Source organism: Podarcis muralis, chromosome 2 (assembly GCF_964188315.1).
Source record: "Podarcis muralis chromosome 2, rPodMur119.hap1.1, whole genome shotgun sequence".
In the NCBI taxonomy this organism is placed as follows: domain Eukaryota; kingdom Metazoa; phylum Chordata; class Lepidosauria; order Squamata; family Lacertidae; genus Podarcis; species Podarcis muralis.
The window spans coordinates 76,981,229-77,007,457 of NC_135656.1; the positions used below are offsets into that span (position 1 = coordinate 76,981,229).

At 42.1% G+C, this 26,229-nt stretch overlaps 1 protein-coding gene across 2 annotated transcripts in view; it reads left to right on the forward strand.

Moving 5' to 3' along the window:
• ATG7 (autophagy related 7) overlaps positions 1–26,229 on the forward strand; it is a 96,573-nt gene that overhangs the window by 21,617 nt on the left and 48,727 nt on the right. For both annotated transcript variants that reach the window (XM_028718894.2, XM_028718893.2), the window contains exons 13-17: positions 932–1,135; positions 4,398–4,513; positions 4,653–4,728; positions 8,285–8,365; positions 24,476–24,598. In XM_028718894.2, coding sequence (XP_028574727.2) covers positions 932–1,135; positions 4,398–4,513; positions 4,653–4,728; positions 8,285–8,365; positions 24,476–24,598 — 600 coding nt within the window. The remainder of the gene's footprint in view (positions 1–931; positions 1,136–4,397; positions 4,514–4,652; positions 4,729–8,284; positions 8,366–24,475; positions 24,599–26,229) is intronic.

Sequence of the window (26,229 nt, forward strand, 5' to 3'; positions counted from 1 at the left end):
TTAACCTGAAGCACTATTTCTGGGTTAGCGGAGTCTGTAACCTGAAGCGTATGTAACCCAAAGCGTATGTAACCTGAGGTACCACTGTAGATAACAGGATGGGTCTCTAAACCTCTCTCTCTCTCTCTCTCTCTCTTGCCTTGGGTTTGTGAACTCATCTTAAGTCAAGGTGTAGAAGCGAAGTTGGAAAACAGGGATCTAGCCATGGACTTGTATCCAACTATCCCACAACAGTTGCAACCAGTGATGCCAGTCAGTGGAATGGGGAGAAAAGCAAGCCCTTTTGGGTGCTTTTCTCTGTCTCCCTGCAGTAGCTGCTTTCCTCCCATCTGATCTAGCACATCCTCCAGCCCTCTGTAGTATATTTGGGGCAGGCATGGAGGTTGCAGGGAGGGAAGGGAAGTTGCTGAGAATGACTTCGCTCCCTTTTCTACTTATGGAAGCCTTCAGTCAGCTGAACGATACCATTGGACACAACTCATAGTTTCCAATCTGGGTTTGTACATAGTTTTCTGTTTGGATTTACACAGAATAACTATGGCTTCCAGCAAGCCTGGGAGGAAGGAAAGGAATCACAGTGCATGAAGGTGGTGAGGGAATATGTGCATCCAAGGCTCCTTCATGTAGCACAGGAGCAGCCAATGTGTTCTCCAGATGTTGTTGACCTCCAGCTCCCATCATCCCCGATCACTGGTCATCCTGGCTGCGGTGGATAATAAGAGTCAAAAGCACCTAGATGCCGTGTTGGCTACCCATGATGTAGTAGCATTATCAATAACTTATTTCATCTATCAGTAACTTATTTTGTAAGCAATATTTACAATATATTGCCATATTTCTGTAATTTTTACTCCACAATAAATAGGTTTTTGCTTGTTCACCTGCATTTGATTTGATTATCACTTTCTATACTTTTCCTTGTTTTGTACAGCTGGTAATCAATGCTGCCCTGGGATTTGACACCTTTGTTGTGATGAGACATGGACTGAAGAAGCCAAAGCATCAAGAGGTGGGCGATTCTCCCTGCAATAATCCTTCAGCTTCAGCCGATCTTCTGGGATCATCGCTCTTTTCAAATATCCCTGGTTACAAACTTGGTTGCTACTTCTGCAATGATGTTGTGGCACCCGGAGATGTAAGTATAAATGATGTGAATTGCAACTTATTGTTTTATTGTATTTTATAGTTCTTGATTTTTAATACAATCTGTCTCTGCAACCTTTCAGTGTGTTTTTATTATTATTATTATTAAGAATATCACTTTAAAATCATTATATATATATATATATATATATGCTTTCGTAGATTTTCACGGGTACAGGAATGCAGGTTTTGGTGTCCTCGGGTATCTTCCCGTGTAAAAGTTGGGGTGTCTAGGCGACGTTTCGACGAGGTCTCACTCATCATCTTCAGGCTGGTGCTTTCGGCTTCTTGTTGCTGGAACAGAGCAGGATCTCAGTGTTTGAGTTCCTATAAATACTGTTGAGGAGGTGTGGCCTCCAATGTTCTAGGCAGAGAGGAAGTTCCCAGGCTAGTGTGCCTTTTCTTCTTTTGTTCCTTAATTGCTTGAGGGATATCTTGAGTGATTTCTTGAGTGATATCCTGAGTACCACTTAGGTGGGTCATTAGGTGTGGATTAGTTACTAAAGCCTTTGTGTCTTGACCTCTTGAACTTTGTGAAGAGTTTTTCTGAGGAGATGGGTGTACTACATTTAGTTGTGCTCTGGCTTGGCTTCGTGTATAGGGGCGAGCTGTGGTTTTGTGGCCTGTGCCAGCCAGATCTGTGTAGGGATTGCAGGGGGGTGCAGCATCCGGAGGTGCCACCATGGTTTGGCTACTGGATGGTGTCTGTAATTTATCTGTGGAGAGGGTCTGGGTTTGGGTCTGGTGTGGTTGATTGGTGATGGCGTTCTGTGTGCCTCTGGATCTGGTGTCAGTTTTTGTGGGGAGGGCTAATTTCCAGATGTCTGGCAAGCGGGATGTGTCGTCACGCTTGTTCATGTTGTGAGGGTGTTTCTCTATCTCGATGGCTTCCATGATTATTCTCTTGTGGTGATGTTCCATGTTAGAGAGCAATTTGGAATCTGCAAAATTAATTTCGTGTCCTGTTTCTTTCATGTGTTGGAAGAGAGAGGAAGTTTTTTCTTCTTTTTTGACGGCATTCTTGTGTTCTGCGATACGTGCATTTATTCGTCTGTTTGTTTGTCCAATGTACGTGGCTGGGCAGACTTTGCAGGGTATTTCATAGACCCCTTGGTTTTCCAACTGGATTTTATCCTTGGGGTTTCTGAGGATATTGGCTATTTTTTGGTTGGCGCAAAAGGCTGTTTTGATATTGTGTTTATGGAGGATTTTGGGCAACTCCAGCCCTATGCAGAATCCATCTCTTCACACGTTCCAAACTCCTTCCAGTTCATAGAAACAATTAAGAAGCAAAACCTACATCCCAATGACCTACTTGTGAGCTTCGATGTTGTATCTCTCTTCACACAAGTGCCCATTAATGAAGCCTTGACAGCCATTCAAAACAAATACAATCCCCCCGAATACATCTTGGACCTGACCAACCACTGCCTAACCAACACGTACTTCATCCACAATGGACAAAGATACAAACAGATAGAAGGAGCACCTATGGGATCACCCCTCTCACCGGTCATCGCAAACCTGTACATGGAACACTTTGAAACCAATGCTTTAGACAAGTCAGAACACAAACCCAAACTTTGGCTCAGATATGTTGACGACACCTTTGTAATTTGGCCACACGGGAAGGAAAAACTGGACAGCTTCCTCACACATCTCAACAGCCTACACCCCAAAATACAATTCACTATGGAAATAGAAGCCAACAACCAACTTCCCTTTCTTGACGTCCTAATCTACAAAAAACCTGATGGCTCCCTAGGACACACTATCTACCGGAAAAAAAACACACACCAACCGCTACTTACATGCACAATCACACCACCACCCTGCACAAATAAACTCCGTAGCCAAGACTCTCATCTCCAGAACCAAACGCCTGGCTGACAAAGACCACTTGACAACTGAGTTACAGAATCTCTCAAATGTGTTAATTGCCAATGGATACCAGCAAAACAGGGTTACGAAGCTAACCCAAAAAGAAACACCCCCCAAAAACCAAGACACAGAAGAAAACAATGGCATGGCCCTCCTTCCTTATATCAAGGGCACTACAGATAAAATTAGCAAAATCCTCCATAAACACAATATCAAAACAGCCTTTTGCGCCAACCAAAAAATAGCCAATATCCTCAGAAACCCCAAGGATAAAATCCAGTTGGAAAACCAAGGGGTCTATGAAATACCCTGCAAAGTCTGCCCAGCCACGTACATTGGACAAACAAACAGACGAATAAATGCACGTATCGCAGAACACAAGAATGCCGTCAAAAAAGAAGAAAAAACTTCCTCTCTCTTCCAACACATGAAAGAAACAGGACACGAAATTAATTTTGCAGATTCCAAATTGCTCTCTAACATGGAACATCACCACAAGAGAATAATCATGGAAGCCATCGAGATAGAGAAACACCCTCACAACATGAACAAGCGTGACGACACATCCCGCTTGCCAGACATCTGGAAATTAGCCCTCCCCACAAAAACTGACACCAGATCCAGAGGCACACAGAACGCCATCACCAATCAACCACACCAGACCCAAACCCAGACCCTCTCCACAGATAAATTACAGACACCATCCAGTAGCCAAACCATGGTGGCACCTCCGGATGCTGCACCCCCCTGCAATCCCTACACAGATCTGGCTGGCACAGGCCACAAAACCACAGCTCGCCCCTATACACGAAGCCAAGCCAGAGCACAACTAAATGTAGTACACCCATCTCCTCAGAAAAACTCTTCACAAAGTTCAAGAGGTCAAGACACAAAGGCTTTAGTAACTAATCCACACCTAATGACCCACCTAAGTGGTACTCAGGATATCACTCAAGAAATCACTCAAGATATCCCTCAAGCAATTAAGGAACAAAAGAAGAAAAGGCACACTAGCCTGGGAACTTCCTCTCTGCCTAGAACATTGGAGGCCACACCTCCTCAACAGTATTTATAGGAACTCAAACACTGAGATCCTGCTCTGTTCCAGCAACAAGAAGCCGAAAGCACCAGCCTGAAGATGATGAGTGAGACCTCGTCGAAACGTCGCCTAGACACCCCAACTTTTACACGGGAAGATACCCGAGGACACCAAAACCTGCATATATATATATATATATATATATTACCCTGAGAGCACAGTGGTCCATTTGTTAGCATTCGTTTTAAAAGATAGCCTTTAAAACATTTTGCACAATTAGGCAGATAAAAAGAACTAGAAAGTATAACATTGTGAGAGCTGCCTTCCTTTGTAGTCCACCAGGGATCGGACATTAGATCAGCAGTGCACAGTCAGTCGACCAGGATTAGCCATGATAGCAGGAGCCCTTGCTGTGGAATTAATGGTATCCATTTTGCAGCACCCAGAAGGGTAAGTCATAATTGTGTGGATGGAGTCACGTTTTCACAAAACATTGATAAAATTAATTAATCAAAATAATAATTCTAGATTATTAATAAATGGAATTAATTAACTGAATACATCTCCTTCCCCCCACTTTTTTTGTTAGTGGCTATGCCATTGCCAGCAGTAGTGATGACAGAATGAATGAACCTCCCACCTCTCTTGGGCTTGTGCCACATCAGGTTAGTAAACCAAATATAAATGCCGTTGGCTTGCTTTGTCCTGATATAGAAATGTGTCAAATAGACCCACTTGGCATATAACACTGAACCCATGGCTAAGCATGAGTATGCGACCATGACAATACTCAGAGTAAAAATTCTGGTTTCTTTGCACCTCCCTTGATCTGGCTGCTGCTGTGCCACCTGGAGCTAGGCCATGAGTTGCCTTACAAGTGCGAATCCAGGTTGGGATGTGTTATGTCTCCCCTGGAAGTAGTGAGAGGAGAGGGGATGTGGTCTGTGGAGGGTTCTGAGGGCTAGGGCTGCCCTTAAGCCTGAGGTTCCCCCCATCCCCTTACAAAAGATTATATCCAGCTAAATTATTGCGCACAGAGAATAAATGTTGCCTCTGCAATATAACTTCTTCCTCCTCCTTTGCCTTATTTGAGCCCCCTCAGCTGTCCCTAAATCTGCTTCAGAGGTTTGGAAGACACGCCCCACAAAGCAGATTTGAAGAGCGTTGAGGTGGAGGGTTAAGTTCTGCTGCAATTTCAGGAGACGTTCTAGACATGCAATGGTTTAGTTGGATGTAACCCAATATTGTTAACTAGTTAAATCCACTTGCTATGGCATCCAGCGACCTGTTTATGCAAGAACCTTCCTTTTTACCGTATTTTTCGCCCCATAGGACGCACTTTTTCCCCTCCAAAAATGAAGGGGAAATGTGTGTGCGTCCTATGGGGCGAATGCAGGCTTTCGCTGAAGCCTGGAGAGTGAGAGGGGTCGGTGCACACCGACCCCTCTCGCTCTCCAGGCTTCGCACAGATCTCCGTAAGCCGTGGGAGCCCACGCCGGGCTCCCACGGCTTGCGGAGAGTTGCCTGCATGCCGAAGGCTGGGCGCACTGAGCTCAACGCGCCCAGACTTCGCGCAGCTCTCTGCAAGGCGCGGGAGCCCTGCGCTGGGCTCCCACGGCTTGCAGAGAGTTGCCTGTTCTGGGGGCTGGGGTCAGGGGAAGCTCGGGCTTCCCCCGCCCCAGCCCCGCGCCTGGGGGGAAAAAATAATTTCCCCCCCTTTATTTCCCCCCAAAAAAACTAGGTGCGCCTTATGGGACGGTGTGTCCTATAGGGCGAAAACTACGGTAATTCTTGGTAATTAAACTGATTATTATACTAAGACTAGTTTTTGGGGTTTTTAAAAGTGCAATTACTATTGGGTTTTTTAAGACACCAGTGGATGCTGCCTCTTAAGTGACCCCGACAATTCTCCTGTTACTTGTTAGTGCTGTTAACGTTTTCACAACTACCCTTTTGCTCTTTTCAGCAAGGAAATAGATTGAGATAAGACTAGCTTGTAAAAGCTAAGTTGTACAAAGTGCTAAGAAATCATCAGGGTTTGTGTGTGTGTGTGCTTTCAAGAGTTGATTGTACAACGATGCATAGTTGCACTGCAACATGTTATCCTTTATGGTCAGTTTTTTCTTTTTCCCTCATTGTTTTCACAAATGCTTTCCTGCTGGCTAAGAAGATGTAATACTATCCCACTTCTGTTTGCTGATACCATATCCATTTAGAATTAGGAGGGAGAGCTTTCTTTGGGCCAGAGCTCTCTCTTCTTATTCTTATCTGAATCAGGGCAAATTTAGGTGGTGGACCAGAAGCTAATTAATTTGATCTTTTCCTCTTAGTAGTATTTTTCTTCTTGTCCTTTAAGGTCTTCTTGCTGTGAAGCAGTCATCTTCTCTGAATGTTTCACAAACTAGACACAAATGCACAGAACTATATCACAAAAATTATTAGTAAAATTATTTCCTTGTTAGCGGATAATTTCTTAAGGGTTGCAACTCTGAACCTTCTGTGGCAGAGATTTTATTTATTTATTTCATTTGTTTATATTCTTTCTTTCTTTCTTTCTTTCTTTCACTAATAGCCTTTTTCTCCAAAGAGCTCAAGGTGGCATACATGGTTCTCCCCACCCCACCCCCATTTAATGCCCAGTACAACCCTGTGGTGTAGGTTAGGTGGAGAAGCATTGAGTCACCCAGCTTCAAAGCTTCATGGCTGAACAAGGATTTGAACCCTTATCCCCCAGGTTGTAGTCCGACACTAACCATGACACTGCAATGGCCTGGATGGGTTTTAATTTAGTATTCAATTTTTATTTTTCTTACTACATGCCCTCTTCAACATCTTAATATCAGCTCAGTTTGTTATTTCCCACAGTTTTTGCTTCAGAATAAAATACCCACTTTTGTTTTGATAATTTTTGTTTTTAAGATTACAAAGCAAGGTAGATAATAGTCTATTTAAAGAACCAGTTCAATAATTTTGTTTCCTTTAAAGACACTTCAAAATTAAAAGGGGTCATCCCTCTTGCACTGGCCATATTGGTGCAGGGTAAGATGCAGGTAACAGTTTACAGTAGCAATATATCAAATACTGTGATTGAAGTAAGAAGGCATATGTCAAATTCATATAGGCTGATTTTCTGAATATATACTTTAACGCAGTCATGTTCAGTCTGTTACTATTTATATAAGTATTTATGTTTATTTATATAAGTATATTCTTAAAATAAGCTGGTTTATATAATAGTATATTATTTGCAATTCCAGTTGCAAAAGAATCTGAGCAAGGATACCATAATTTAAACAACAATGGACATGTAACTAGTGAGTTTGGGGAGGTACTACAGTTTGCATCATGCCGTTAAAAGATTCAAAGATCGTTTACCTCCCCCCCCCCCCAAAAAAAAAGACATTTAGAATTGAAGTGTTTGATCCTTTACTCTTATAAGATTGGAGAAGATTTACAAGGATTTGATAGATCTGTGGATGCTGTATTCACAATCAGAGTAGCAATTGAAGTACTGTAAACAAATACCTGTATGAACTGGTCCAGTGCTCCATTCTGGATTAATGATTCTTCTCAATCATGGTTTGGTTTTTTAAAAGAAAATGAAACCATGCTTTTAAGAACACACAGATGTCAGCCACAGAACTCTTGCTTCAGCGCGATTACTGTTTTAGCCACTGAGGAGGAAAGAGATAAAACTAAGAAAGGTGATCCCTTTTATTGGTCTACAGGATCACATTACCTTCTTTGTTCCTCCTGAAGGGCTTATTAAAGCTGGCTGGCTGACTGGAAATTTCAGTTGCACACACAACTTCTGTAATACACAGAATTGGTTAGTATCAAGCAGCAGGAAACAGAAGAGTCTGCACCTTTTCCATTTCAGAATGGCTGCAGAGGAAGAACCTGAACAATACATTCAGTAGCAACAGTCGTCATGCTTTCTTCTTTTCTCTCAGTTGTTGCTTGCTGCAGTCAAGAAGTTTCAACTCCAGGTGGTGCTGTTTCTGTATACAGTGAGATAAAAATGCATGCTAGTCCTCCTACCTGCACAACCAAAACATATCATGTGCCAAGTCAGTTTCAGCAGAAAGGCCCGCTGAAGTCTGTCTACTTGTGCCACAAATAATGGGCATCTTGGCTATACTTTCTTCAAAGGATGGTGCTTGCAAAACTCAGCCAGCACAATATTAATATCATATTGCTGCCTATCTCTTTGACTTGCAGATTCGAGGGTTTTTATCAAGATTTGATAACGTCCTTCCCGTCAGCCTGGCTTTTGACAAATGCACTGCCTGTTCTCCCAGAGTAAGTTTGGTTTTTAATGTAAACTGTTTTTTCCTCAAAACAATGCTTCTGCTTTGTCACTGTTGCGTTTTTTACATGCAAGGCTTTCCTTTGTTTATTTTGAGATGTGTACTTTATGTCACTGTTGAGCATTGTGCTACTAACTAAACCTTTCTTAGCCAATATAATCTTAAGTAATTTTCTACCCTCCTTTAAATATGGAATTTCCAAGTCTATTGTCTTAAATGAAACACCTCTTTTACCTGTACAAGGCGGTAAATAATATCTTCATTTTTTAGATCTGCGTTGAATGAAAATAACCCTGCTGCTGTCACCATTGTTACAGGCAGTCATTTAATTTTTTTAATAAAAAAATGTTTACACACACACACACACACACACACACACACACACACACAGTGGTACCTCGGGTTAAGTACTTAATTCGTTCCGGAGGTCCGTTCTTAACCTGAAACTGTTCTTAACCTGAAGCACCACTTTAGCTAATGGGGCCTCCTGCTGCCGCCATGTCACCAGAGCCCGATTTCTGTTCTCATCCTGAAGCAAAGTTCTTAACCCGAGGTAATATTTCTGGGTTAGCGGAGTCTATAACCTGAAGCGTATGTAACCTGAAGCGTATGTAACCCAAGGTACCACTGTATATGTATCCTTCACAAAGTCTTTCTAATGGAGGTGAGTCCAGCTGTCAACGGAGGTGACCTGCCTCATTACCACCATCTCTCCTCCTTCCAAAGCCAGAATTTGTGGTGGCAAGTGGGAGTGCGGAAGGCAGGAAGACCAAAAGTAGCCAGAGTCAAAGCCAGTGCTAGGCAGAACCAACTGATTCTAGTTTTGAAGCCACCTTCCTCCCCGCTGAGGCAACACTTGTAGGAGAAAGAAGCTGACAGGCCGTGCAACCCCCCTGGATTGTTTGCAAGCAAGAAGGGAGACAGGTGGGGCCGGGCTGAGAGCAGGATGAGATTGTTGGTGCTCCCTTTGCCCTAATACACTCAGATCCATGGTGCATGACTCTTTTTATTTTATAGAAGTGTGTGTCTTCACTGGCCCTTCTCCTTCCATGTCTCAGTTGATGTAGCATGTACCTTCTTCCACTCCTTTCCAGTGATTGATAGTGCTTGAAGCTAAGTAATAATTGTCAAGTTTGTTGTTAAGCCACTTTGGATAAGCTTAGGAATGTGGAAACCTCTTTAGCATGGATCCTTTCCTTATCACTCTGGAAATGGCAGACATTGAATGTTGGTTGGAAAGAGCCCATCCCATAGCTTCTTTCCCTGCTCATTTTGTTCTAGTTCCCAGGAGAGCAAATGTTAGTGTGGAAAGGAGCTCTAATGGATTCCCCTTGGTCCTATTCTGTTGTTTCTGGAAAAGCATGGGGGAGATCATGCAATACTGCACTTCTAAGATATTCTCCAAAGATGCCCGCAATCTGTTTGCTGAACTCCGCCACTTTCCCCTATTGGCCTAGCCTCAAGCTCAGGGTGAAAATGAGCTCAGTACTAGCCAAAATATTTTTCTGTCTGAGGTGGAACGCAACTACCCAGTTGCTAGGGCTAATACAGTGGTACCTCGGGTTACGTACTTAATTCGTTCTGGAGGTCCATTCTTAACCTGAAACTGTTCTTAACCTGAAGCACCACTTTAGCTAATGGGGCCTCTTTCTGCCGCCGTGCCGCTGCTGGGCAATGTCTGTTCTCATCCTGAAGCAAAGTTCTTAACCTGAGGTACTATTTATGGGTTAGCGGAGTCTGTAACCTGAAGTGTATGTAACCTGAAGCGTATGTAACCCGAGGTACCACTGTACTTTTATTATTTATACCCTGCCCATCTGGGTGGGTTTCCTCAGCCACTCTGGGCAGCTTCCAACAAAGATTAAAAGGTAAAAGTACCGCTGCCCGTACGGGTCAGTCGTGACCGACTCTGGGGTTTCATGCTCATCTCGCTTAACAGGCCGGGAGCCAGCGCTGTCTGGAGACACTTCCTGGTCACATGGCCAGCGTGACAAACTGCTATGGCGAGCCAGCACCAGCGCAGCACACGGAAACGCCGTTACCTTCCCGCTATAAAGTGGTACCTATTTATCTACTTGCACTTAGGGGTGCTTTCGAACTGCTAGGTGGGCAGGAGCTGGGACCGAAGTCCTAGGCACTGAGGTTTTACCCACAGCGCCACCCGCGTTCCAACAAAGATTAAAAATACATTAAAACATCAGTCATTAAAAACTTCCCTAAACTGCCTTCAGATGTTTTCTAAATGTCAGATAGTTGTTTATCTCTTTGACATCTGATGGGAGGGTGTTCCACAGGGTGGGCACCACTACCAAGAAGGCCCTCTGCCTGGTTCCCTGTAACCTTACTTCTCTCGGGGAGGGAACCGCCAGAAGGCCCTCAGCACTGGATCTCAGTGTCTGGGCAGAAAGATGGGGGTAGAGACACTCCTTCAGGTATGCTGGGCTGATGCCGTTTTTTAAAATCTCATTGCAACTTTCAGGTATCAATTTCTGCCTTTATCTATCACTCGCTCCTTCTGATTGTGCCCCCAAAAGAGGCTGATTGACCCTTACAGCTGGCTGGCCCCAGATGAACTCTTTAGGTGCCCCGTATTCATTTTCTCCTCTCACACCCAGAAGCCCATTCCTTTTCTTCTTCCTTAATCCTTCTCCATCATACTTTGGCAAAATAAATGACACATACATGCTAACCAGAGTACACTATGCAAACATGCACCAGTGTAATGAATTATTCTCATTATTTGGCTTCTTCTTACTCAGAAGTTTGACATTTAGTGTAGACTAAATCAAACATACGTTCACAATCAGCCTTTGAGGCCTTCTCAGTTCTACAGCAGTTTTCAGGGGTAAGTCCATGTTTAAGCAATCACCTTGACTGGGATATATTGCTGTGAATGCTGAGTAGGTCTGACTCATAATCTGGCTCGCACATTAAGTGCTATGATTTCAGTCATGCCAGATTCATTGCCGGCATTTCTCTTTAATTCCAGAAAACAACAGCACATCCTTCATACACCAATTTTAAATATCTAAGGCCTTCCAAGGTGGTTTTGGGGATTGGGTTGGGGTCAGGGACATAGTATAAGAAAGGCCTTATAAAAAAGTGGAACCTTTCCTGCTATAAATTCGCCTGTTGCAGTGGAATGCCAGTCAGTCTTGCTAATATAACTGCTGTACTTTGTCAAGACTACAATAACCTTCCTGACATTTGCTGTTCAAATTCCTCATAACGTATGAGAGCATGAGCTGTGAGCCAGGAAGCCTCTGGTTCAAATATTACTTCATCTGAGAACATACTAAGAGGCCTCAGGCAAGCTGCCATTGCCTCCGTCCCAGTCCCTCCCCCTTCTGCTATGTGAGAATCAGCTTACATGACTGATACAACTGAAACGATAGAAATGCTTTGATTTTCTTTTCCATCCCCCTGCCCAAAGTGTGGAAGTAAAATGCAGATGGAACCTTTTCCCTGTTTCAGGTTTCTGAAAAAAATTGGGAGGGATGGGGAGAGATGTGTTAGGAAATGATTTCCTCATTGTGGTCATTTTAAGAGCCCTGCTTTACATAAACAGGTTTGATGATTTAATAAAATCTGACTTGGGTTTTAACAGCTGTGCTATTCCCATAGTGATCACTTTTCATGTGGTGAGAATATTAAATTACTTTTTCTGCTGAAAAGGTTGCTTCAAGGGTACATGTATTTCCTTACAGTATAAAAGTAACATTTATTTACATGTTCAGCTTGAATTTTTAGAATCAAAATATGCTTTGTTGCCTCATAGGATCAAGATTTCTGATGCCAATGACAAATATAACTATGGCAGTTCAGTTCTGTACGCTTTCCCCTCTCCATAATGCATTAAATTGTCATAATTTCAACACTGACATTCCCCATGTTTCTGGCTGAAAGTTTCTTGGTGCTTGAAACTACGAATAATTTCTTAAAACTTTTTTTTTAATGATGCGATTTCTTTTAAAATCTCACATCCATTTTTTCAGTATATACAGCTGATGAAAGCCCCTGTATAGGCATCTTAAGAGATTCCATTTCATACGTATTCAGTTCCAGAAATTGCCATGTTTCTTTTGGTATTCATGTTGCAACTGTGTCAGAAAGAGAACTGAACAATCAAGGTCCAAGTTACACTTCTGTCAGATAGATTTTCAGCTCCATAAGGTAGCCAGTGAGGAATTTTGATGTCCGCTGTGAAGCCAGTACCTGAATTTGGGCCTGAATTTGTCTTCCATAATCACCCTTATTAGCAGTACAACTGTTATGACTGGAATGACAAACAGCTGCCTCTAAGATTAGTGATCATGTGCAGCCACTTGGATGATTGTTGCAAAACAGCATAGTAAGTATACCCAAGCTTCATTTGTGCTAATGCTGAAGAGTGTTTCTGGACTGTTCATCAGGAATAACTGTAGCTTAATCTCAGCTGCTTAACCAACCATATAGACATCACCACCATAGAGTAACTAAAGCTAATTTAAGGTATCCTTTCCTCTCTTTTTTTAAAAGGTACATCCTGAATTCAGTACTAGCTTTTTTAAAAAAAGAAAATGTGATTTAAAAAGAGCGGTTTAACACATGAGGCAGAAGAATCAACATGTATCTATACTGATGTCCTGTGAATCTTTTGAAAAGTCAGTAGGCAGAGATACAACGCAAATGGAATCACTGCAGTGTGGTTTGGTTATTTAAAGTAGTTATTTAAAAAAACTACACCAAAGAGATACGGAGATTACAACTGTCAAGCATAAAAGAAACTGTGATATCACATTTCTGAAAATGTGAATAGTAAAAAGTAGAGCACCATTTCACACTGCTTCAACATTTGTAGTGCTTTGAAATTTATCTGGCTCCTTATGAAATATCAGTGATGGTACAAGGGACTGTAGGGTTTATTTGAGGAAATTCTTAAGCTACGATTCTAAACATAGCTGTTTGCATGCAAGTTCAGTTGAAATTAGGGGTGCATACCTCCAAGTAAATGCATTCAGAACTGAGGTGTGATGTCTTCTATAGCATGCTTGATTTATTGTGCATAAAACATTGTGAATTACCAATTAATACTACGCTTATAAGTTGAAGGCTCTATAGTTCATTTTTTAGAGTAAAGGTAAAAGGACCCCTGACCGTTAGGTCCAGTCACGGACCACTCTGGGGCGCTCATCTCGCTTTATTGGCTGAGGGAGCCAGCATACATGTGACATATATAAAAGGTCTATTTGCAGTGTAATCTTATGTATGGCACGATATGGCCTGGTCAGCGTCCGGGTCATGTGGCCAGCATGACTAAACCGCTTCTGGCGAACCAGAGCAGCGCACGGAAACACCATTTACCTTCCCGCTGGAGGGGTACCCATTTATCTACTTGCACTTTGACGTGCTTTCAAACTGCTAGGTTGGCAGGAGCAGGGGCATCGGGAGCTCACCCCGTCACGGAGATTTGAACCGCTGACCTTTTGATCAGCAAGCCCTAGGCTCGGTGGTTTAGACCACAGAGCCACCCACATCCCACACATTTTTTTTATTTTTTTTTACCGCAAAGGTTGCTTGAAAATTTCCCACAGCTTAGGACATGGGGGCTGTTTTGGTAAATGGAACAGTATTGGTAATGTTCCCAGTTGCAGGGGACTTGGAAATAGTGGCAGCCTGTATGTGAGGCACAATTTTTGTGGTGCTCAAGATAAATTTATCCAGCATTTAGTGGGACAAAAGAAGAGTTAATGCTTCTTTGTGCCTACATGAGTGAAGATGGAAGAAAAAGTGGCATGTGCGTCAAAACGATTTTGCCTTCCAATTTAAGGCCATCCAAGTTTGTTGATAGGCAGAAAAAGGCTAGCCAAGTTTAAAATACTGGAAGGTCACTTTTCACCTTCCACAGACTAATACTGATGTTTTTCGTAGCTCTTATAACCAAAATAAAGATCTAGCAAATACATGAAGTTACTTCCTCCATGGATTTCAAATGTAACATAAGAACTGAATTACTCATACAAAGCCACTTAAGAGAACAAAGGCTTTGCAGCCTGAAAGAAAAGGAACTGTTATCCCATACTCTCATTCTAGTCAGTTGTGGGGAGGGGGAATTGCCTGTGCTTTTTTGAAAAGAAACACAGATGTATTTTAAAAGCCTTGGTTTAAAATGAATTCTCTGTAAAATGGTCCTTGACAACTCTCGATCATGTGTCATTTTGCACAGCTGAACTCTCTAACAAATAGATTTGGTTCTTCACTCTGGGCATCTAGCCACTTATCCACACAATGCAAGCCTAGCTTTGTTTCACAGTGAAGACATTAATTTGAGTGCTTTCATCGTGTTTAAAAAAATTGGCTGTCCTTTTTAAGACCTTGCAGGAACTACTGGGACCTGGTTGTTGATAGCCATCTTAGTCTGCAGTTTATATATATATATAAAAGGTCTATTCTTATGTATGGCACAATATGGCCTGGTCCCCAGTCTGGGACACGAAAGCTGGCCACATAATTTTAAAGTGGTAATCTCATCCTAAGCAAGAAGAACATCTTGGCTCGTACGATTATGAGTTTTACTTGTAAATAGGAACAATAGTCCTGGTTTGGCTGAATTGCAAAACTGTAGTTTAGCACTACTTGAAAAAAACATTACCTTTTTCTCCTGTGAGGCCATGAGGAAAAAATCGGAAGAATCTGCTTTTTTGCTTAACCACACTTTGACATTACATCTGAACTGGGATCTTTGGTAAGTTTAAACTGTGCTTTATTGAAACAAGCCCAGATCAGTAACCACATTTGATCGCGTTCAGACATAAAGACAAACTGCAGTTAATTTAAACTAGTAAATATATGTTTCTCATCACCTTGCAAGTAGGAGGGAGGGGAGCATGCAATCCAGGGACTCACTCAGGTTTGTTCACAGAGTTAATAAACTATGGTTTAGCATTACGACCAAACTATATAAAGCAAGGGATATAGTAAGGAGCTCCTATGCTTAAGAAAATGCCATATTATGAAGGACACTGTAGCCTATGAAAGGGAATAGGGAATTAATTTATTGAACTTTGACGTCTTACATTATAGTGTTGTCTTTGTTTCTATTTAGCTTTTGAGCAGGGGTAGGCAACCTAAGGCCCGTGTGCCGGATGCGGCCCAATCGCCTTCTCAATCCGGCCCACGGACGGTCCAGGAATCAGTGTGTTTTACATGAGTAGGATGTGTCCTTCTATTTAAAATGCATCTCTGGGTTATTTGTGGGGCCTGCCTGGTGTTTTCACATGAGTAGAATGTGTGCTTTTATTTAAAATGCATCTCTGGGTTATTTGTGGAGCATAGGAATTCGTTCATATATTTTTTTCAAAATATAGTCCAGCCCACCATATGGTCTGAGGGACGGTGGACCGGCCCATGGCTGAAAAAGGTTGCTGACCCCTGCCTTTGAGTGTTCGTGTTGTTGGAAGATACATTGAGACCAACTGATAGTGAAAGGCAAGGTAAAGGTAAAGGGACCCCTGACCATTAGGTCCAGTCGTGACCGACTCTGGGGTTGCGCCGCTCATCTCGCTTTATTGGCCGAGGGAGCCGGCGCACAGCTTCCAGGTCATGTGGCCAGCATGTCTAAGCCACTTCTGGCGAACCAGAGCAGTGCACGGAAACGCCGTTTAGCTTCCCGCCGGAGCGGTACCTATTTATCTACTTGCACTTTGACGTGCTTTTGAACTGCTAGGTTGGCAGGGTAGAAATATTATAAATAAATACATGCTACATGCAAAAGTGCACAGGAGAAGCACAATGACCAACATTGCTTTACTGCAAAGCAGCATTGGGAGAAGACAGTTTGGCACAGAAAAGAAGTAGGTGGAGATTTCTTAACCCCTTTCTAATTCAACATCTGATTATTATTATTATTATTATCATCATCATCATCATCAATAAATCTGAAAAATACGGAAATTAGGGTGCCTAGAATTGGAGAACTGGAAATATGGCAGCTGTACTAGAAGGACTGAGATGATTCTAGAACTGAAACCAAGTGAGCTATTCTGACCTTGAATGAACTGAGACTCCCAAGGAGGTTCGGAAGGAATCGGGACATGTATGTTTGGCAAAAGAGAGCCTTACAGTTTACGGACTAGTGAGAGTTCTGCCAGGGATGATTCCTTCAGAATTTGCTGGGTGCCTGGAAGCCGAAATGTGAAATCCCTTCTTTTCAACTGTGCCAAGTTTAAATAGGATTTCCAAGCCTAAGAACTCTTTTATAGCAGATGGTGGTCTTCCCCATGGCAGCCCCTAAACTGTAGAATTCCCTCTCCTCAGAGGTGTGACTGGCTGGCAACTTCATTATGTACAGTAGTTCTTGTCGTATGCTGATGGTGCACCTCTTTACCATGGCCTTGGAAATCTAAGAGATTTAGGGTCCATCCTATTCTCTTGGCTGTATTTTTAAAAAACGGTAAAATTCTCAAGGGTCTTCCAGCCAAGGAGAACAGCTTTTCAAGGGCTGCAGACAGAACGGCGTTGCGGGGAAGCCCTTTTCCATTCATGGAAAGAAAGTTAGGATCCAAGCCATTGTTGAGTGTGACACTGCGAGGAGCGGAACAGCTAAACAAAGAATTCAGTTTTAGCAGACGAGTAACACACTTCTGCTCCACAGAACTTAAAAGCAGTTTATTTATTTATTTATTTAGTTCTGAGACTTTAAAAAGCTTTCAGATACGTAAATTAGATAAGTCATTTATGTTGTTGGCAAACGTACAGAGATAGAGATTATGAAAGTTAAACCTGGGATTGAGAGTTTGGCTGCTTTAGCTTCTTCTATATATATATATCTATTTCCACATTTCTAATTTGGAAGGTATTTGTCACTTAGGGCTTTCTTTTAAGAACTTTGAAAGGGGAAGATCACAGTTCTTTCCTCTCTGTTCTCCTCTGTTCTTTTTTTTTTTTAAGAGCAAATCCTTTGATAAATCTTTTTCTGGCACAATGTTACATTAACATCCTTACGTTGTTAGGAACATGTAATCTAATTCTCTTTAATTAAAGCCGGAAAAGGTTTCATTTCAGGCTTTGGAAAGTGGTGTTCCATTAGGGGGGAAAGGAACTGGTATTGCCTTAGAGGTGTTGGGTAAAAATCACTAGCATTGTTCTTCCTATAGATAAAGGGGGGGGGGAGCCCTCCAAAGTATTGCATATACTATTATGATACAATAAAAAGAAAATAAACCTCTCCTGAGGCATTTTTGTGATAACACTTTGGTCAACTTATAGTAAAGGAAGAGGAACTGTGATGTGAGTGGAATACAGTGGTACCTCGAGTTACAGGCGCTTCAGGTTACAGACTCTGCTAACCCAGAAATAGTACCTCAGGTTAAGAACTTTGCTTCAGGATGAGAACAGAAATCGTGCTCCGGTGGCGCGGCAGCAGGAGGAGGCCCCATTAGCTAAAGTGGTGTTTCAGGTTAAGAACAGTTTCATGTTAAGAACAGGCCTCCAGAACGAATTAAGTTCTTAACCCGAGGTACCACTGTATTTTGGGCTGAAGGAGAGGGGGGTATCACTTTGTACAGTGGTACCTCTGGTTACAAATTTAATTCATTCCGGAGGTCCATTTTTAACCTGAAACTGTTCTTAACCTGAGACACCACTTTAGTTAATGGGGCCTCCCGCTGCTGCCGTGCTGCGGCGGCGCGATTTCTGTTCTCATCCTGAAGCAAAGTTCTTAACCTGAGGTACTATTTCTGGGTTAGTGGAGTCTGTAGCCTGAAGCATATGTAACCTGTAGCGTATGTAACCCTGTACTGTAACCACTGTACTGATTTATATTTACTTTGTATACTGTTTGTAACCCGAGGTACCACTGTACTTGTTTACATTGAAAGACATCTGCCATTTTACTGCCCATTCACTCAGTTTGGAGAGATCCTTTTGAAGCTCTTCACAGTTGCTTTTTGTTTTAATCACCAGGAAGAGTGAACATTAATAAAAATTAAAGTGGACCCAGGGTTGTAGAATCCTGAGGAAAAGTTGAGAGTGTTGCTTGCGAGAACCTCAAACTTCTTGGGGGCTTGTACAGGCAGAGCTGCTAAAGTTAGATGAGTGCTGCATGCTTTTAATCCACCCAGCGTGGATGGCATGAAACTCTTTTTCCATAAGAATAATGAACAGAATAGCCCTGCCAGGAAATAGGGCCAGCATATGGCTCTCTTGAGAGTGTTGCAAGCCAGAATGACACAAATGAGTGATACTTGAAACTTATAAAGAGCCTTTCAATCCAAAAGTGGAAACTGAAATGAAACAAGATGGAGGAGAAAAGCCTCAGTGCCTTGGCCAGATACCTTTCTGAGCACGCCATACAGTAGGCAGATATTTCTGCTTGCCATCAATCACACTGCAAAAATAATCTGCCATGCACTTCAGTATTGACATTTATGAGCACTTTTACTGTCACTCGGGAATAGACCAAACACTTTCATATCACTACAGATCTTCTTACTGATACCAAAACAACAGTCTTTCATATAGATGGATTAATAACAGGAAGCTTTTATAGTTGCCACATCCAAGGGTATTTTCTTCCACACACTGATTGTTTTTTATTTAAAATAGTTATTGCAGGAAAGTGAGGAGACAGTTCTACATCCACAGGTTTGGGTACTGCAGCCAAAAATGATGCCATAGCTGACTTGTGGTTGGTAACTCTCCCAAGTATTTCAACATAGACCTCCCCATCCTCTTTCCCTCCTGCTCCCCTATTTCCTGTTTGCACCTAGCCTGCAGTCTGTTTCACAAACTTTATTTTTATTATTGTGGCCATAAAGCTATATAGTACATTTATAACTACAATAAATATAGATGCAGTTTCATTTCTGCACTTGCTTATTCTCGTAATTATTAACGGTGAATCCAACAAGTCAGTTGCCAGATTTAAATTTTTCAAATTGTTTCTGAGGCAGAGGGCGTGGTCTGTTGAGATTTGGCCTAGCCATCAGGAGACGGACCTTTTGCTGGCTGTTTCACTCATTCCGCCTGTGATACTTCCTGTGCCTTTCACTGCTCCAGTCTCTTACTAGCATATATACTCTTTTCCCCATGGCATCCGGGTCTGTCATAATTCCAAATGCTTAATAATTGCTCAAAAAACAACATTCTTTTGTATTCGCCCACATACATTGGGCGGAATAATTGCCTTGTCAACAAATCCCTTAGTACACTGTGTGGTGTGTGGCATAAACAAGTAGAACTGATCAGATTTTAACAAGCAGATTGAGCACAAATCTAGCACAAAAGTGTACAGGCATGTGGAAATTACCACAGCTGGCTTTAATTCTGATGCTGTCTTCTACATGATAAGAGTAATTTTCAAGAACACATGGCCTAAGAGAACTAGGTCTGGATTACATACCTTGCAAGCTAGATCCTATCAGTCATAGAACTGCAGAGTTGGAAGGGACCATGAGGGCCATCTAGACCAGCCCCATGCAGTTCCTGAATATTTTGCCCAATATTTTGTGACTCGAACCCATGACCCTGAGATTAAGAGTCTCATGCTTTGCCAGCTTAGTTTATCCAAGGATAGGGATAATGTCTGGATTCTTTATTGACCTGAAAAATTGTGGAAGTATTTTGAAAAAAATATATGTAAACCCTTTATATTTGTGTTGAAGTAATATTCAGCTAGGAAGAGTCTCATCTCCTCATTAGCCTTGAAATTGTGAAATATCACTATCCCATATTTTCCGGCAGGAAGTATTGACATGTGTTTTGATTAAATACAGTGGTGCCTCGCAAGACGAAATTAATTCGTTCCGCGAGTTTTGTCGTCTTGCGATTTTTTTCGTCTTGCGAAGCACAGTGTCGGGAAAGTTTTGGAAAAGCTTCAAAAATCACCAAAGTCTTTAAAAACCTCAAAAAAGGCTACCACACCGCGTGCTATGAGTTGCTCCTCGAAGTCAAGTCGCAACTGTATTAACGGTGTTAAGAAAAAGGAAACAAACTTGCAAGACGTTTCCGTCTTGTGAAGCAAGCCCATAGGGAAAATCGTCTTGCGAAGCAGCTCAAAAAACAAAAAACCCTTTCGTCTTGCGAGTTTTCCGTCTTGCAAGGCATTCGTCTTGCGAGGTACCACTGTACAGTGTTTCATTTTCATAAGTTCTTTATTCAGCTGCTAGATTGAATCACTTCACTTGTTCTCACACAGTTCCTCAACTACATTGATATACTGGACATATATGGTAAAGCATTCTGGGTAATATTTGGTGCACTTCTTCCGTCTTTTGGCTGTGTAACAGAATTTCTTTTCCCCTTCCCCCTAATTCTGTTCTGTGGGTTGCCCCAACCCTATGGAGCAGCTTTGGGGAAGCTACATGGTGCACAGGGAGGCAGGGTTGTATTTGAGGGAAGCAGTTCCATGTGGTCTGAGAAAGAACCTTCTCTGCTATCTAATGAAAATTTCCCCCCTCTGAAGCAAGTGACCTCTTAACTTCCATAGTCCCCAGCCAGCATGACCAGTGCTCAGGGATGCTGAGAGTTGTAGTGTCCAAGAGCATCCAGAAGGCTGTAGTTTTCCCATCCCTGCTTTAGGAGTAATTCCCAATTCACACTAGTAGGTATTTCAACAGGGGAGAAATAGTTTAAATCAGTTATCAGCACCACCATTGCAGCAGATACAGCTTGAATGTTCTAAAACATGCCCATTAAAAATGTAAAGATGCATTTAACCTCAGTTGTAATTTGGTCCAGATACTCAGTAATGAGGAGCCTCTGAGTCTTGAGACTGCACTCCCAAGGGGAGCTAGAAGTTCCAAAGTTGCATTTTTATGTTGTGGTTAAACTAAAAAAAATGCCCAGAAGGCAAAAATTAGCTGAGTTGTCTAAATGAATTCTTCCACTTCCAGATGCAGTAAATGTCCAAAACAAATATACTATGCTATGAACATCAACTCAGGTGTATAGATGCCTTTGAGAAAATGAACCGTATCAACATATATAAGCAAGGCATAGCTAAAGTGTCAGAGAGAGAAAGCGAAGGCAGCAGGGTATGGGGAGATGTAGGGCGGCTTATGTGCACAATTCAGCCAATGAAGGCTGAATACTAGGCCCAGAGAGCATGAAAGAGCTGGAAAGGTTAAAACCATGTTCAAGACTGCAGTTTGAAACTTAGGGAATAGATGTATGGCTAGATGCCAGTGTTCCCTGGCTCTGAAAGGAACACCATCCAAGGAATGGAAATTCAGTTCTCCAGGGGTAAACCCAGAAGCATAACAGGGCAAGAGTAAAACCAGAGATCTCCTGAGCATAATCATTTAAGCTTTTAAGGGATTACTGCTTCAACATAAGGGGGGAAATAACAAACTCCAAGTTTGTCATTATTCCTCCCTGCCCTTGCTTTTCCTTGAGTTGGAATATCTGAAACATCTTTATATCCAAGCTGTTGTTCCCTGCACTTGGCTAATACACTAAAATCCTCTCTGCAAGAAGAATGTGCTTCCATATGCAAGGGGGCGAGGTGAGGTGTTTTCTTACCAGTTTCTACCCACATGCTATAGTCCAGTGTCTTGCATCACATTCTGTTCTGGAGGGTTCCTTGCCCTATGGAGCAGCTTTTCAATGGATTTGGAGGACTATAATGTGGGAGGAACTAGTTAGCCCTCCCGCCAACAATGCAATATGGAAGTCCCTTCTGCTCACACATTGGATCTTTGCGTCCGATCTGTTAAAAATTGTGTTCCTGTGCTTTGTGCTTTCTTTATCCGTGTGTATTTTTGTTTCTGAGTGATGCTAGTGTTTTGAAAGCAGGCTTGTCTTTTGATTCTTGCATATCGATAACCAAAATCTGGCCTGAATTTTTATGTGCTCTGTGTTGTTCTTCCAACAAAATAGATTAAGATCAACATCTTTGAGAGGATGATAACTGGCAGCTCTGGAGTTTGTAGATTGACTTCTGTGTAGGGCATGCTCTATATAGATACATCTGGTTAGGTTGTTAAATAACTTCTTAGAATACTGAAAGATAGTTTTAGAAACTACCGACCTCTCTAAGATAGTAGAATTAATTTGCTTTGTGCACCTTATACCATCATAACATTAAGACAATCCGGTGGGTGGGAGCCTGTTACCTTTTCTCTTCCAGTGTTTGCACCTTTAGGTTTTGCTTTATCCTCATCACCATTCTTTGAATTCAAGCAACAATTAAGATGTCTCCAGGCACTGCAGTTGTGTGGAGAGGTTGCGGCTCCTGTAAGCCATCCAGGAAGGCTGAGCATTGCTATTCATCTCCACAAAACTTTTATGCATATATATTTCCTAATCCTTCTGTATATTTCAAAGTCCCTGCTTTAGCAGTGCCTTAGCATTATACCTCCTGTGGGCCTTAACTCTCTGTTCCATTCATCTGTCTTTTCCTCATACCTAGCTCTTTCACTCAGTTTACAGAGCCAATTTTCCTTCAAGCCTTTTTTCAACACCCAATGAAGTTTTATGGACGCCTTTCCTGAGCTTTTCTGGCCTCATACTATCCTTCTTTCCACCTGATATTGCCCTCACCCCCCCCCAAAAAAAATCCAGCCTGAGCTTGTTATTTATTCCTGTTTTATCCAATTCTAACTAATCAAGACAAGGGCAGTCTTATTTCTATGTTTTGAATAACATGTATCGAGCTGTTGGTGCTGCTCTGGATGACTACAAAGGATAGGGCCTTCTCTGTGGTGGCACTGTATTTAAGGAATTTGCTCCCGGATCAAATCCCCTAGTGCCTATCTGATTACTTTTGTAAGTCACTTTGGAGGCCCTGGGCCAGATTTAACTAACCCTGTGTGCTAGCAGAAGCCAGCACAATGGGGCTTTCCCCACCCCCACCCCCATATCTGCTCTGGAGGTTCAAGAGAACCTTCACAGCAGTGCACAGAGGGGAAACAAGGGAGATTGCTCCATCTGGCCATCAGAAACACTTGTACTGATGGAATGATCAAATCAACTCCATCTTCTATGACCGAAGGTAGGATAAATTATATTTTAAATGAACGTTAGGTTATAGTGGTGGTACTTGAACTGTTCACAATTTATTCAAATTTTGGGCCATTTATTTATGATACTGAGAGCAGCTTACATATGGTTCCCAAGCGTGTGTCCCCCCCCCCCCCCGGCACCTTAGAAAGGCAGACCTGCTTAGCTTCAGCGCTGGACAGGATAACGGCAACACTTCCTTAAGTCAATACTGATTTGCCTCCCCACTCGCTTTCAAAGAAAACCTCTGATAATAGTGTCTGCTTTTATACGCAGCACAAAAACTTGATGCTATTTCTTTGGGAATTATACTGCATTTTTCTGCCTCCCCATTCTTACCATGCACGTTACCTGGAATACCAATTTGACTAGGTAGCTGTGCTGCAAGATGGAAACCTGACAGTTTGATTCAGGATCCTGGACTCCTTGTGTAATTAGCTGCATAATGCTGTCAGCTAAAAGCAATCAACACTGGCTGCAGATTTGCAAATGAATGGTTGCAGCTGAGAGAGATTCCTCTGAGTTTCCTCCTTTAGCAATGTAAGGCCTAGCTGGATACTTCTAAAGAGATGAGCGAGCAACAGGAGGTATATGACTGTTTGAAGACTCAGACTTAAATAGGATTGAATTTCATGTATTGAAGCCTAAATTTCATTGTTTTTTTAAGTAAAATATCCTGTATGTGAGCTGTTGTCTGGGGTTCCTTCATTCAGAAATTAACTGAGATAATGTTTGCATTGCAGCTGTATATAAATTGCACTGGTTGCAAGGGACACTGCTGAGTTTCACAAGTGGCTGTGAATATCGTCATTATTCATTTGCAAGGTGTCTATCCTTGAAAAGCCGAGTATTGCAATGTGTATTTAGGTAGTGTTAAATTAATTTTATTGTTCACTTTTGGCATAGGCAGAAGTAAATCTATATTGTACAGTATAGAAGATTAAACTGGCTGTGATTTATATGTTTGTTTATTTTTTGTCTACCTTTTGTTAACAGCCACGTGATTTGTTTTGTTTTGTTTTGTTTTGGTCTGTTCTGTTCTGTTTAAGTTTGTTTTGGGATTTGGTTCTGGAACAACGGCAAAAAGGAGTAACACCCTTCCCTCTTGTCTTTTGTTTTGCAGGTCCTTGAGCAATATGAAAGAGAAGGCTTTAATTTCTTAGCAAAGGTTTTTAATTCCTCACATTCCTTCTTGGAAGATCTCACAGGTCTGACTCTGTTGCATCAGGAGACCCAAGCTGCTGAGGTAAGCTTCTTCAAAGTCGATTGGTTGTTATAGGAGCAGCTTTTGTGAATAAAATGCATACACATACACATATGCTCACATACATACACCTATTACTCAAAAACTCTTATGCCAGTCTGTTTGTGTGCGTACACCAACCGTGAGACTTAAGTAGCAGTTGCTGTTCCACAACAAGAGTTCCTTTACAATTGTAAGGAAAATACAATGGAGGAAAGTTGTTTCTTTCATCACCTGGATGCAAGTTTCCCAGAAACGTGTGGTTGGCCCAGTATTGGAAATGGGATGGTGAAGCTGACAAATCTTTCGTCTGGCTTTGCTTGGAATATCAAGCGAGGTTAAAAATGAAGAAGGGAATCAGGGCAAGTATCAGCATTGAGTCCTACCTGGGTGCTAGGCCCATGGCAGCTGCTTAAGAATGCCAGGTGGCAACACTGGCCTGGTGTAGTTGCTGCAGTTTTATTATTAGATGTCGCATTTGACTTTGCTGTTGACCTTTATAAACTTCAATTTTTTGGTATATTTTATAAAGCTCTTTTCAACTGTGGATTAATGTTGAAGTCTGACATTTTTTGTAACAGGAAATTGGTTTGAAGTTATGACCAGAGAACAGTTATTAGAGTGCAATTTATCTCCTCAAAATATGGATAACCACAACTTTTTCCACTGTTGCATGACTCAAGAACTACTTTGTCTATTTAGCTTCAAAATGTGCTGTGGAAGAAGTATTATTTCCCCTGAGAAAAGAGATGGGTCAAATATCAGCCAGTTAGTTTCTTTAGATGTGTCTGGAGGCATTGCTACTACAATCAGCCAGTGTGATGTAGCGGTTAGAGTGTTGGACTAGGGCCTGGGAGACCTAGGTTTATACCCCACTTGACCACAAAGCTCACTGGTTGACCTGGGGCTGAGAGAATGTGACAGGAGAAACATACCCCACAGGGTTGTTGTGAGGATTAAATGGGGAGGGGGGAACCATGTACCCCACCTTAGAGAAAGCTGGGTTGGAAATTTAAGAATAATTAAAATTGATGAACAGTAAAAGGACAAGGGTAGCACTCTGCTAGAAACAGCTGTTCTCTCAGCAGAGCCAATAATATAGCCCTGCTTCCATCTCTCTTTATTCTAGTCTGATGGAATGGCTGCTGTTAGGTGAAAAATCAGTGGAGGGACCAGCCTGATGGAGCTGGTCTTCCTAGCAGAGTCAGTGAAATGGCCCTCCAGCCCCCCTCCTTTGGAAATGGCTAGTAAAAAAGGGGGGAGGAAACAACAAAGGAAATAGACAAAGAATTATCTGAATCACAGATGTAGAATTCACTGTGTAGATTCAACATTACAGATACACCATGATCAAGCAACTTATTGTAAACTAGGCATGCCTCTTATTTACAAGGTTGCTGCCTGCTCAAATTTTTTTAGCCCACTCTGCAAGGCATTCCCCTTATTCATGCTGAGCTACTCCAGCAATTAAAAGTGAAAAACAATAGCCTGCTTACTTACAGAGGAGCTCTGGGTCACCATTACATATTTGCATAACTTTTGATTAGGCTGCATGCAAAAAACTTGAAATGGCAGTTTATTCATCAAGTGAAACAAGCAGGTGTTGTTGCTAACATAGCCATTCATGCAAGGAC